This window comes from Embiotoca jacksoni, unplaced genomic scaffold, assembly GCF_022577435.1.
Source record: "Embiotoca jacksoni isolate LCO1_2020_lvr unplaced genomic scaffold, fEmbJac1.0.p SCAF_12, whole genome shotgun sequence".
NCBI classification, from domain to species: domain Eukaryota; kingdom Metazoa; phylum Chordata; class Actinopteri; family Embiotocidae; genus Embiotoca; species Embiotoca jacksoni.
Genome location: NW_027185252.1, coordinates 13,984,267 through 13,998,300, shown reverse-complemented (window position 1 = coordinate 13,998,300; position 14,034 = coordinate 13,984,267). Strand labels below are relative to the sequence as shown.

The 14,034-nt window shown below is 40.2% G+C and overlaps 2 protein-coding genes across 2 annotated transcripts; one reads left to right on the top strand and one right to left on the bottom strand.

The window, feature by feature from the left end:
- Window positions 1–2,208: 2,208 nt before the first annotated feature.
- Window positions 2,209–11,768, top strand: capn1a (calpain 1, (mu/I) large subunit a). Its single transcript, XM_069144986.1, has 22 exons — window positions 2,209–2,325; window positions 4,288–4,534; window positions 5,013–5,082; window positions 5,174–5,292; window positions 5,376–5,509; window positions 5,620–5,788; window positions 5,912–5,995; window positions 6,087–6,172; window positions 6,305–6,379; window positions 7,399–7,559; window positions 7,694–7,863; window positions 7,977–7,988; window positions 8,460–8,671; window positions 8,760–8,799; window positions 8,903–8,968; window positions 9,667–9,724; window positions 9,907–9,971; window positions 10,093–10,161; window positions 10,287–10,365; window positions 10,470–10,583; window positions 10,692–10,750; window positions 10,834–11,768. Exons 2-22 carry the CDS (start codon window positions 4,289–4,291, stop codon window positions 10,858–10,860), a joined length of 2,115 nt encoding a protein of 704 aa, XP_069001087.1. The 5' UTR covers window positions 2,209–2,325; window position 4,288; the 3' UTR covers window positions 10,861–11,768.
- Window positions 11,769–11,977: 209 nt separating this feature from the next.
- Window positions 11,978–13,923, bottom strand: mrpl14 (mitochondrial ribosomal protein L14). Its single transcript, XM_069144987.1, has 2 exons — window positions 13,492–13,923; window positions 11,978–12,458 (listed from the first exon to the last, which is right to left on the bottom strand). The coding sequence occupies exons 1-2, from the start codon at window positions 13,569–13,571 to the stop codon at window positions 12,092–12,094; spliced, it is 447 nt and encodes a 148-aa protein (XP_069001088.1). The 5' UTR covers window positions 13,572–13,923; the 3' UTR covers window positions 11,978–12,091.
- Between the last annotated feature and the right edge of the window lie 111 nt (window positions 13,924–14,034).

Sequence of the window (14,034 nt, the reverse complement as noted above, 5' to 3'; positions counted from 1 at the left end):
GCCTCCATTGGGCAGGTGAGGCGAGCATAGCAACAACCCTATGCAAATCTGCAATGAGATGGCTGCGACCACAACTGAAATACAAACAGGTGTGCCCCTGTTTAAAGGCAAACACAACACGCCACTCTCATCGCCTTATTTAGATGTTATTTGTGAGCGTGGTGGAGGTGGGGAATGTTTTGCAATTAATGTCTCCCACTTCAAATGATTTGCTTGATTTAAGTTTGTAACTTTTACACAATCTAACGAACTATAAAAGTACCACAACATAAAAAAGATAGAGGTGTTTCTCTACATGTAGGATTACGTGTAGCACAAACAGCTGAGAGTTGTGAAAGGAACTCTTGAATGTATGTAATGAAGCAACAGTTGAATCCAGTGAGCGTGTATCTTATATCCGTATTCTGTTCTTACATCCTTTAGTCTGAATACAACAAAGTAAAGTCTTAATCAAACAGTTTTCAAAGTCAGTTTGATCAGGAGTTGCACTGTTGATACAAGGCCAACACCAGCTCTAACCTGCAATTTAGTGATGTGAGCTGCAGCTGTGAAAGCAGTGAGACATCATAACCATCATCCTAACCAGCAGAGAAATCCACTGGTCACAGCAGACTGTTACAACCTTTTCCTTATTTAAGAGCTGATTTTCATTTGAGGAATACGTTCCACACGCAGACAAAGGGCGTCCTCTTATACAACAGCCCTGAGGCTATCCACACTGCAACAGAAGCTCGCTGTCTTAACTATTGCTGGCGGTTCAAAGATGGGTGTGACTTAAACCACTGAATGCTGTGTGTACACAGTTTTGTTTGTGAACATGACATAATAAATGAGCAGAGAAAATAACAATAGACCTAGACTTTATATTGATTTCCACAGGGTGCATCTGCTCTGAGCTCATTGTATGGTAAGTTAACAGGTGCTGCTAGTAATTGTGAGCTAAGCAGTTTGCATGCCTGCCTAATAGCTAGTTAATTTGCAGATCACGGAGAGAAAAATATCCCTCTTTCTGCTGATTTTTTATTATTATTATTTATATTACTAAGTTATTAAGTTGTTGTCTACTGTGTTGAAAGTACGCAAATTAATATAAGCCATAAACAGTCCTCTGACTTATATTATTATAATGTATTCATTATGGCTGTAAAGTAATATCATTATTGGCAGAATTAATTATTACTAGAGTTTCATGGCATTACAAATTATAAAGTATACATGTAATGCTGTCTTTACCAAACAGCTAATAGCTAACAGGCTATAATATCTCTGGCATAAGAGGGTGTGGTTTGATCATTGACACTAACCAAACAACCCTCTAAATGTTGCTTAATCCTGTACTGATAATTTAACCCATTTCAGAATAGAGTGTAAGTGAAGCGACACAAAGGATAGTCACATAACTACAGTAGCTATGTTTGTTTATCATCAGCTTTCAGTCAAATAGATGCAGTGTTTGGTGACCTTTGGGAACATTTATGGCACATTATCTCTCTGGTGTTGCACAACTGAAGGGTTTATAAAGAGGATTGGCATAGATGAGTGTAGAATTTCACCTGCCTGATCATTATATGTGAGCGAATGATTCATGTTTATAGTGATGATATGTTGTATTTAACCATCAACAGTGTAGTTTCCACTTCAATCATTTGTAGAGTTTTCTAATGTGTGAACTGAAGACAGAGTAGTTTATATGGACTTTAACATTCAGTTGCTTCGGAGAGAAGATTTTTGTTTTAATGTTTATTAACTATGTTTTTATGTGACACAATAGCATCTTGTATGTTGTTAAATGAGCATATAAAATGCTTTTGTGGATATATATGTATATATATTGTAGCTATAGCGTGTATTATGATATCTGTTCATTTAACATGTTCATTGATTTAGCTATTTATTTATTGCCAACCCCAAATGTATTTGTTGAAGCTTATATTGGTTGCTTTAGCCCGGCAATTTGTAATCTTAAAATGAATGATAATATGTTAAGGACACGGCAACAAAATAATGTTGTACTTATTTGAACTGTCAACCTTACATTACCTCATCGTATCATCTTTGTTTACTGAGGTTTTGGTGTGATCAGGGTGTGATCAGGCTGTCTTTAGCGCCTCTAGCGGCGGTGTGTGGTGCTCCGTTTGAGCAGCGGCCCATCCTCCTGCAGGGGCGAGTCGTTCCTGCAGTGTGCGTGCGTGTGCGTGCGCTCGCGCAGTGAGAGGGTTAGATCTGCGCCTGTCCAAACCACTGCCCACTTTAGATTCAGTCACTTACCGGATTATCACTTTGGGATTTGTACAAAAGGAGCTCTAAATTGCCTTCAGAGTGCTGGTGAGTGAAGTTCTCTTGTTTATTTGTTGGGAATTATTGCGCGTGAGCTTAACGGTGCCGGATGGTTTTATTGTAGTGCAGCCGAGGCCACCGTGCTGTTTAACTCGAAATAATACATGTAGTAAATGTAACTCTAATAATAGTCAACACTTATGTCATATTTAGGCACAGAGATTAAATTCAGTTTTTACATCCAGAGAGTGTGATTGTGATTTATTCTTGTGAGAAATCTTTGAAGCAACGGACTACAGGCCGGTGCGCGTAAAGACAGGCCCACTTTGTACTTTAGAACAGGTGCAGCAAACAATCTGAGCTTCACTACATGCCTGCCAAACTGAGACTTCTGATAGTAGTAGGCCTATGAATTTACTGAGTAGTCAACATATGTGCAGCAGATCTCAGTATTTTCAGACTACTGGACCAGTAGTTTTGACAAGAGAGGCTGTTGGTGATATTAGGGTATTGTTGAGGTTGAAACCCTATGGATGACATCATCATCACTGTACTGCACGGATCAGCTTTTCTGTCCATTGGGGGAAGGTAGAGATGTCCTTTTGGTCAGTAGCACTACAGAGGTACATTCCTGCAGACTTTACAGGCATGTGGGGCCTCAGGGTTAGTGGGGGGAGGGGGGAGAACTGGCCCTATATAAACAATGTCCTTGTTTGCAGAATTGTTTCTATCCAAAGCATAGCCTATTTAGCACACCAACACATTCTCCAACCATTATTTTTTTTCTCATGTATCTCCTGCTCCCTCACCACTAGAGCCCCAGACAAGTTTCCCCCTCTTACTGTCAGTGCCTGCACTGTTTACCAAACTCAGCTCATTTAGGATTCCTTTTGAGTTGAGTAGAGCGGCATAATTGATCGTGCCATGTCCCCAGTTTTTTCCCCAGCACTGCTTCAGAAAGGGATATCCAAGTATCAACTTTAAATATAACAGATCTTTTTTGGACATATTGGGTTCTTTTAGCTCCTGGTTTCCTCACAGAGCTCTTATGTCCTCCCTGAAGACTTTGGCATAGAGAAACAAGTGCATTCAGAAAAAAAAAAAAAAAGAAAAGATCCCGACTGAGTCCTAATCAATGAAGTTCCTTCATTAACGCCCACTTTTCCTAACATGGCTGCTGAATAAGTTTCTGTAGCTGATGATCAACGTTTTAGTAAGACAAAAGCATCTCGTCTTTATGATGAATGACCTTTCACTCTCTCTTTTTGTCTCATTCTCCCTCTCAGCCTACAGACAAGGTATCATATTTATTTTGTTATTACCTGGTTTGTTGTGTTTAAGGTGGTTCTTGTCTCACATTCACCCATATTCACTTCTTTTCTTTACATACTTTCTGTATGTCAGTTATTTATCTGCTGAGCTGTGCTTTTATTTTCTAACTGAAGTTTCCACAGCAGCACATTTACTTTGCCCTTATATGCCACAATTCACTATTCGGTCTTGAAGATAAACTCAAAAAATTGTTACTTGGTTGTTAAAAGTGTTGGTATGAAAAGGCCTGCATTATTTCTATTTGCAGGATTTGACATTTAAATTATGAAATGTACAGGTTTTAAGGTTTCTGGGTCTCTTAACCTAAAAATATAATAGATGATTAAACAGTATCGAACTGTTTAAAAATCTATTAAACAGCCACGGGTCAGTTTGCCACGAAGCAAACTGACCTCAGTTTGCTTCGTGGCAAACTGAGGTCAGTTTGCTTCGTGGCTACAGCCTTGGCTTTGTGCTACTTGCAGGCTGGCAGCATAATGCAGAATCTGTGTCTTGAGTGGGAGCAATTAGTTTAAGGCTGATGCTCTCTTTTTTTGTTTCTTTTTTTTTTTCTTAACACACTCCCTCTCCCGATTGCTGTGCTGTAACTCTTGGACTAGAATGTGCGCCTGATTAGCCTACTGCTATTTATAGATGGCAGCATGCATACTCAGCTCCATATTTTTATCTTTCTACCAGGATGTATCCAGCTGGAGGGATATCTGCCAGCATACAAGCCAACAGGCTGCGGGCAGAAGGCATGGGCTCCAAGGACCAGGCTGTTCACTTCGCCAACCAGGACTACGAGGCACTGAAGCAGGAATGTGTGGAGTCGGGCTGCCTATTCGAAGACCACTATTTCCCTGCCGAGCCTCCATCCCTGGGCTTCAAGGAACTCGCGCCCCATTCCTCTAAAACTCAAGATGTGGAGTGGATTAGGCCCACGGTAAGAAACCTAACAAGAAAAAAAAAGTAATACTGTTTAATATTAGAACATAAAAATACAACAAAAAAAAACCCTCTACACACCTAATGCTAAAAATACATTGATTATTTTTCTGAATCCTTCTTGTGTATTTCACAAATGGCTTGTTGTTTTGACTGCTGCCTGTCATGATTGGAACTTATCATATAAACAAACGTATCGGTGACACTGTCTAATTGCATGTCTGCAAACTCAGACAGAATAGGACGAGTAGGGACAGGAACTTGTCAGACATCTGCAGCTGTTGGCATCGCATGGCATTTTCTGACCACTCCTTCACTGTGACATGTGGTTACAGTGCCTCATATAAACACAGTTGGCCCATACATGAAAGAAAAGCAATGCTTTGTAACGTGTGATGCCCCGCAGTAGAAATTAGTGTGATTTCTGAGGAGGTGGTTGATTTGATTTGATTGTCTTCACCCACTCATCCCCACAGGAACTGACAGATGACCCTCAGTTCATCGTGGGTGGTGCGACCAGAACAGACATCTGCCAGGGAGCGCTGGGTGAGTCCTTCATGTTGGATCTGCTCTGAAAAACAAAAGGAAGACACAGTTGGTTGGAGGTTCCTAAACACTTCCCCTCTCTTTGTTCCAGGTGACTGCTGGCTCCTTGCAGCCATCGGCTCCCTCACCCTGAACGAGAGGCTTCTTCATCGGGTCGTTCCGCACGGTCAGTCCTTCCAGGACGATTATGCTGGAATCTTCCACTTTCAGGTATTTTAAGATCGTCTTCTACTCTTTTACCTTCCATTCAATTTAGACAGATGGGGGTTCTTGATTATTGCTCTGTGTTGCAGTTCTGGCAGTTCGGCGAATGGGTAGATGTCGTCATTGATGACAGATTGCCTGTCAAAGACAGGGAGCTCATGTTTGTCCATTCAGCTGAGGGCAATGAATTCTGGAGTGCACTTCTGGAGAAAGCTTACGCCAAGTTGGTATTCAAATTGCCTGTGCAGTTGTTAACATTATTTAGTATTTAGCAGGAAGTCATAATCTGAAGCACTGCAATCAATCTGATGTTTGCTTCACATGTGCTGTCAGGCTAAGTGGCTCCTATGAGGCTCTGTCAGGAGGAAGCACCACTGAAGGGTTTGAGGACTTCACGGGTGGTGTGTCCGAGATGTATGAGCTCCGCAGCGCTCCCAGAGATCTGCACAGGATAATCGGCAAAGCCCTGGAGAGAGGCTCCCTGTTGGGCTGCTCTATCGATGTAAGTGCTGCACACACTGGCACACCACCAAGACATGCAGATCAATTGTGTAAGATTTTGAGAGGGCCAGTTACATTAAAAGCTGCCCTGTTTATTACTGTGTTATAAAATTCCTACCTACAGATCACCAGTGCCTTCGACATGGAGGCTGTTACATTCAAGAAGCTTGTGAAGGGCCACGCCTACTCCGTCACTGGGCTGAAGGAGGTCTGTGTCTAAGACCCAGTTGTTTTTAATCATTTATCATTACGCATGATATCTATGGTTTTAAAGTCCCTCTCTCTCCGGTTTTATGTAGGTTGATTTCCGCGGCAGCATGGTGCGCCTCATCCGAGTACGTAACCCCTGGGGCCAGGTGGAGTGGACTGGTGCCTGGAGTGACAAGTGAGTGTGAAAAGGCATAAATAGCCCGGTGTACTAAAAGCTTTCCATCCATAGTTTCTTTTAGTTGAAATCTTCCTTTATAATATTTCATCTTCAGCATTTATCCCTGTCTCTCTGTCTTGTCATTCATAGTTCCTCTGAGTGGGATGAGATTGACCCTCCTGAAAGAGAGGACTTGCATCTTCAGATGGAAGATGGGGAGTTTTGGTAAGATGGTCCACTATAAGAATTGAGGAAATTTACTTCTTTGCCTATAGTTGAATAAGATGATTGATATCACTCATGCGGTGTGTTAAATATTAAGCCAAAGCCGGGAGACTGTTTGCTTATCTTTGCACAAAGAAATGAGAAAACATGCTGCCCGACTCTGCTACCTGACACAGGTAGCAAAATTTCCCCCTGAGCACCTGTAAAGCTCACTTAAATACAAATTATATTTTGTCTGTTAAATCCATACAAATACAGGTAACACAGGACAGAAGCAGTGACTTCATTGAGTCTTGTTGCCACTGTAACACCATGACATATTGGTTTCACTGATTTTTTTTAAATTTTTTATTAAGCAACAAGATTAAATGTGTTGTTAGCTTTTTCTTCCTCATTTCACTCCTTGTGCTCAACTAAGCTAACTGTCTCCTGGCTCCAGCTGTCAAATACTGCCATTTGGTCAAAGCTGTTGTTTCAGAGATACACACAGAGTGCCCTGACTGTTCAGTTTGAAGAAAGAAGTCAGGTGATGTACCATAAAAAGTGAGACGGTCAGGGGATCGTGGGTGGATGGACAAATTAAGCATAGGACCTTCACCCAGGAAACTGGTGTTTGTGTCTGTTTAAAAGCAAAATTCAACATTGATTTATTTTAAAGTCCATCTCTTGGCAATGATTGAACCACTGAAAACTCATCTCTGGTCATCAAAATCACAGCTTTAGAACCCCCACCCCAAAAAAAACAACCCTGAATGACTTAAAGTGGGTTAGATATAACCCACACATTTACACATTTGGCTTCTTTCAGTAAACCTAAACCTAAAGCACCTTGTGCATATCTCAGAGACATCAGTGGACTTTGAGAAAATAGATGTCTGATGTATTTGACGCTTTGGCAATGACTACGAGTTAAACAGAAATGAGAGTTGTATCAAACGTCTCCTCTAACTTTTATCACGGAAATTAATGAGCGTAGTGTAAAACTAATCATTTAAATATGTTTCACTCACGCCTTCCAGGATGTCCTTCAGTGATTTCACGAGGCAGTTTTCCCGATTAGAGATCTGTAACTTGACTCCTGACGTTCTGAGCGATGACGATCTCAGCCACTGGAACACCATGAAGTTCTACGGCACGTGGAGGAGAGGCAGCACCGCTGGAGGCTGCAGGAACCATCCCAGTGAGTCCCAGCTGTTCGACACAAGAAAAATGCCTTTCGTGTTCAATATTAATTGTGAAGTCAAACTGTAAACGGGTCTTCTAATGTACCGCGAGACAATGAAAGAGGCTAACAGTATTGCACCATGTCTGCAGACACGTTTTGGATCAACCCTCAGTATAAGATCACGCTGCTGGAGGAGGACGACGACCCAGAGGACAACGAGGTGGCGTGCAGCTTTTTAGTCGCCCTCATGCAGAAGGACCGCCGCAGATATCGACGCCACGGTCAGGACATGCACACCATTGGCTTTGCTGTCTATGAGGTAAGAACAAAGTTGGAAGATATATTTACGGCCTCGCATGTCTACGTTACATTATTTTTTCAATATTGTGCGGGCTCATTTACTTAACTTTTTCTCTTTATCTTCTTTTGCAGATTCCAGAAGAGGTAGGCAGAGCATCACTTTCTACTGCTGTCCATTTAACCAAAGAAATTAGATTATAAACATGACCCATAGCACTGTGCTGAAGACTTTTCATGTTTTATCCCATTTACTTTATATGATATAGAGTTTACGAGACTGCTGATCATGTCAGAGCTTTTAAAAGCTTTTCTTCTCTCTTCCAGCCAGCCGGTGGTTTCCGTTTAACAAATTCATTGTATAAAAGTCTGCTTTACACTTATTATAATTGGTAGACTATGATAGTCACACACTACAACTAATCTTCTTTTTATAAAAGAAAAAAGCAAATATGTACTTTTTTTTTTTTCTTCCCTTCCATATGAAAGTTACTTTTCATTCAGATGCTTTGTAAAATGATTGATTGACATTTGTATAAAGTATGTGATTTACTTTAAATGGATATAAAAACATTCCAATACATCTAAACCTTGTTTATTGTTCCCTGCTGCCTTCAGTTCAGAGGCTGCCAGAATGTCCATTTGAAGAAGGACTTCTTCTTGAAGCATTCATCGTGCGCTCGCTCAGAGACCTTCATCAACCTGCGGGAGGTGAGCACACGGCTGCGGCTTCCTCCCGGAGAGTACCTCATCGTCCCCTCCACCTTTGAGCCCAGTAAAGAGGCCGACTTTGTCCTCAGAGTCTTCACTGAAAAGCAGTCAGAAACAGAGTATGTGCCTTTTCCATGTGATTTTAAATCACTAATTATAATGTATTAAAAAGGAGATCTCTTATTAATGTGTTTTTGTCTGTTGCAGAGAACTGGATGATGAAATCTCTGCTGATTTTGGCGATGACGTATGTATCAGTGACAATTGACTGTAGCACATTTTAATATTCAACATGAAATCTCGGTTTCTGATTTCACACACGTGCCTTTCATATTTTTGCTTTCCTACAGGAGGAAATAACTGAGGATGATATTGATGACTCTTTTAAGTCCATGTTTGCCCAACTAGCAGGAGAGGTAGGTTCTGAAAAGTAATAATTGTATGTTCAGACTGTCCAAATCCAATTTTTTGCTCATCTAATAAGAATCTGACCTCTTGATTGACTATCTGCGTTCTTTATTGCAAGGAGGGTTGTCCATATCATGAAATTTTAGTTGACGATAAATTGTCATACACACAGTTACAATTTAACAATTACTGTGTCTTATTACTATTATTATTTTTATAGCACTATTATACTATAAGCCTAATCACAGTTTAATAATATACATTCAACTTATAAAGAGGGTCCATTTATTATTTATCATTGGCTGTAGTAGCAAATAAATCCAATCATGTTTATGCTAATACCTGCTCATTGAAATGTGTTGGGTTGAATTTTAGAATTTAAGCACCTCGAGATAAACAGTTGATGGCGCTAATTCTCTACTCGTATGCCATTAAACCATCGCAGAGGAACATGGCGAGATGAGATGACATCATGATAAGAGTGGCAGTAAATCCTCAAAGGGTGGAAAATAACATGGAAATCATGATAAAAATATGACATCTGTTGGTTTCATCCAGTTTATAGACATTAATGAAAATGATGGTGTTGTTAATATCTAAAGCTTAAAATATCTCAGCACCCTTGTTGTAGAAGAAAATAGAGTCAATGAAGTTTTTCATACTTGAATAAAAACTTGGAAATGTTCTTGTCCTCTGTGTTTTCCAGGACATGGAGATTTCTGTTCATGAGCTGAGGACCATTCTAAACAGAGTCGTCTCCCGGCGTGAGTTTTCTGGTTATTTTTAGTACAATTCATAGCTGCTGGGAGGTTTTCATATTAGTAATACATCTCCCGTTACTGTATTAGATTCCACACCATCTCCATCCTGACCGGCCTTAACAGCTTCACTGTAACTGTGACTTTATGAGTCAAACTGTTTCAGATGAGTGTTTTTACTATTTCAGACAAAGATCTGAAGACTGACGGCTTCAGTTTGGAATCATGTAGGACCATGGTCAACCTGATGGATGTATCTTGTCTACTTATTGGTGATGAATGGGTCAAAAACCATGTAATTGATTGTTTAAAATCATGAATTTATCATAACAGTGATTGCGTGTAGTTTCATGCCTTGACACAATGTTTACCAGAAAGACGGCAGTGCCCGTTTAGGACTGGTTGAGTTTCAGATCCTCTGGAACAAGATCCGAAAGTGGCTGGTAAGAACGTGTGGAATAATAACAACGTCAAGTGAACGTTACACACACACACACACACACACACACACACACACACACACACACACCTACACTCCTGTATATACATTTCTGTCTTCATCTCTCAGGTCACTTTCAGACAATTTGACCTTGACAAGTCCGGGGCCATGAGCTCATACGAGATGCGGCTTGCTGTGGAGGAAGCAGGTAGAATGAGGAGTATTGTGTTGACGTCGTTATATAGTATTCAAACTCTCACGAATGAGAATTGCAGCCCTTTTTTTTTAAACTGTGTTTCTGTCGCTGTATAGGTTTTAAACTGAATAACCGACTGCACCAGATTCTGGTCGCCCGGTACGCAGAGAATGAGATGATTGACTTTGACAACTTCATCTGCTGCTTGGTCAAGCTTGAATCCATGTTTAGTGAGTAATATTGCTATACATGTTCTTACAAACGTACACTATATGTTTAAATTATATTAAGTGGGAATTACAACACAATTACTGAGCCGTATAAACTGAATTTAACAGGGTCTTTCCGGGAGTTTGACAAGGAGGGATCTGGAGAGGCTGAGATGAATATCACAGAGGTGAGTTCTGTTGTAAAAGTAAAAACTCTGTACATTTTTGTCGCTCTCTTCTGTTTGTCTAACTTTATTCCTCACATTGCCAGTGGCTTTACATGACAATGTGTGGTTGAAGAGGACCATCGTTATTGGAGGAGGGTACAGAGGACAGGTCTAGTGCCATGAACCTGGAGCTCTGAAAACCCCTCAGCCTCAGTCACTTGCTAATCCTTTGACACATCCCACCTCAGCGTAAAGAAAACTAGCAAAAATACCTGTGTGACAATAACCAAAGTCCAACAACGTCTCCTGGCTGCATTTTAGAAACTATGCAAATCGACAGTATGAAGAAGTCTCTGTGCCACATAAATCTGTCATCTGTGTTAAAAAAAAAAAAACCCGGCATGTGCATGACAAAACTCACTCCCTGTAACATGCATTGCAAGTTGATTTTATATTTCCATATTTTAGTTTTGCTGTCTGTATGAATGTTGGCTGATTCACTAACAATGAAATCTCACTAAAAGCTGTTGAAAGTGTTGAATCCATTACTGTAGTACATTTAAGTCTTATATTTTTTTTTAATCATTCTACACTCATGTTTCCTTTTTTAAAACCGATTTTGGAAATCAGGAAATATCACGTGTTGTTGGTAGTATCATATTTACACCTGTAGGTGGCAGTACAGACCCAATCTAATGTCAATGAAGACCTTTTTTGCATTTTATACTAAAGTTTAACTTGTATAATATCATATTGATATACTTCTATCTATCTATACTATCTATATAGTTGAAGTGAAGCAGCTGACCCTTGTTCATTTTTATTTTGCACTGGGATTTTAGTTGAAAGAAGCTGCTTGTGAAGTTGCCTCACATTAATAACAAATACAATCAGTTCACTCAAGTGACATCTACAGATATCACAATACTGAATGCCTTATACCTGCTACCATGATGTTAGAAGCAGCTATTAAAAAAGTGCCAGTCATGTGTTTTGTGCTGTGAATGTATATTGTGCCTTCATTAAATATTTCCCTCAAGGTTCCTGCTTTCTGTTTGTTTATAACAATATAAGGTCGACCCACATTTAGCTGCTCAAAATGCAGTAGAAAACCCCTAAGTGTTCAAGGTAAGGGTTGTATTTACTGTAAACATAAAGAGGCCTCCGTAAAATGCCAGACATGTTGACAAAGACTTGAATGTCCTGTTTGTATATTAATAAACAACAACAAATGATATAGAGTCAATAACTGGAACAAGGAAAGTTTATTGAAATTAACAAACAAGCATAAATGCTCATAACTCCCAGCATATGTGAAATATGCAGTGTGAACATCTTAAAAAGAACAGTTGAGTGATGCAGTTAAACAAATGAACTCGCAATTGCCAGCACCTTCGAGTAATCTCCCTCCATTTTACGTAGATGTGTGGGTAAAGGGACCTTAATCCTCGTTCCAGTGGGGTTACCATTGTCCTCAATCAGAACAACATTGTTTGAGTCAAAGCGTGGATTCATGCGTTCTCCGGGCATTTTCTGTCCAATGATTAGTGCTTTCTTTTTCTGTCCTTTGATGGCAAGTAAGACTCTGTCGCCAACTTTTCCCACGCCGTTCTTGGTGTAGACGTGGATCACTCTCGGTGGACGGTGATGCGGTGTATTTCCGAGAGAGCTGTTGTCCACGACACGGACCCTGGTCATTTTTTGAATGGCCGCTGCAACAGCAGATACACTACGAAGACAAAAAGTAAATTGGTTATCTTTAACTTACTGGAAACCTACAGGGACACTGATTATTACTGAATATCAAAGATCATGAAAATGATTACAGTTCTTCTCCAGAGACACCTCAGTCAGCCGGCAGGCAAATATTTCACTGTTTTTTTTTTTTAATAGGCAAAATTTTAAGAAAATTTCACAACTTGCACAAGTTGCTTAAGCTGAGTATATATATTTATTATATAATCTACTGAAAAAGGCTGCAGATGCATCATAAACAGTGAAAACAGAACTGATTCAGGGTTGACTCCATAGTGTCATTTACAACAAGGAGCCTGAAACCATATTATATGACTAAATCAACAAATTAAAATGATTTGACATTGGTGCCAAGAGAGACACCACACTACTCTTGTAGCTGTAAATGAGGCGATATGGCTTCAATACAATTTAAAATCTAACCTGTACCTATTTAAACAGCCCTGCCCTGAGATCAGAGCTGCTATTATTCAGGAAATCAATAATGGAGAACTGGGAACTTTACTGAGAAAGGTCAAATATATTCATGTGCATTGAACAATTCAGAAAAAAAATATCACAGATGTCTATTACATGTTTATTTGGTGATGCTTCCATATTTTATTGTATCGTGAGACTAGATATAGTCTTAGAGTTTGGATACTGTAATACAGCATTATTGTTGTCTTTCCCTGGTTTTAAAAGGCTGCGTTACAATAAAGTGACGTCATTTCCTGAAGGTACCAGGCTGTTCAGTCCTGTTATTTCCCTTTACTCATTGAGCAATTAGAACCCACGTGACTAATAATTTGCCATCAAAAATGTCATTGTGTAAATATTTTTGCTAAAGTCCCCATACAGACTATGAAAACGGTATTTTTCAAACTCACGTAGGTGTTATTTTTATTTTTACACAGAAAATACGTCAGACATTTATTTAAACATGAACCAAACGGAAGAAAACTTGTTTTTGTTTGTTTGTTTGTTTGTTTGTTTGTCTCGAAACTTTTGGCACTGAAAACTCTCACCTGAAGCTCCTCTGACGAAGGAGGGACGACGTGTCGGCGAGAAGCCCGCGGAGGGACGACGAAAGCCGGAGGAGAGCCATGACTGAAGCAGATCCTCCGCAGACAGAAACGATAGTTGGCGGCTGATCGTAGCGTTAAACCGACAACCACAGGGTGGGCGGACAAATCCAATATATACCAATATATTAGAAAGCGTTACGGTTTTAAAATATCAACCTTGCCGATGTTTCCCTTCTACCACGCTCTGTGACAATGTCAAAACGTTGTGGCGTCATCAGCAAAGCGACTGCGTGCCTTTGGGTAAGCGAGCTTGTAAAGCCCGGCTACGCGTTACCGCATGCGATAAACACATATTCCTAACTTTACTTTGATATGTGTATGTACGTATCTCGAGTTGGGTTCGTACACACCAGAAAATCCGAATAATCCACCGTAAAGTGGTCCAGCCTTAATTAGCTTGTTTTTGTTACTTTTTTTTTTTTGTCGTACGTCATTACAGGCGCGCCCGGGAGGAGGAGGAGGGAGGGGGAGGTGGGGGGGGAA

Bases quoted from the DNA above. Each gene is read 5' to 3' on its own strand.
- capn1a (XM_069144986.1), top strand. From the start codon at position 4,289: ATGTATCCAGCTGGAGGGATATCTGCCAGCATACAAGCCAACAGGCTG. The intron at 5,083-5,173 runs GTGAGTCCTTCA...TCTTTGTTCCAG, and splicing joins CATCTGCCAGGGAGCGCTGG to GTGACTGCTGGCTCCTTGCA. The intron at 10,366-10,469 runs GTAGAATGAGGA...GTCGCTGTATAG, and splicing joins GCTTGCTGTGGAGGAAGCAG to GTTTTAAACTGAATAACCGA.
- mrpl14 (XM_069144987.1), bottom strand. From the start codon at position 13,571: ATGGCTCTCCTCCGGCTTTCGTCGTCCCTCCGCGGGCTTCTCGCCGAC. The intron at 12,459-13,491 runs GTGAGAGTTTTC...TTGTCTTCGTAG, and splicing joins CTTCGTCAGAGGAGCTTCAG to TGTATCTGCTGTTGCAGCGG.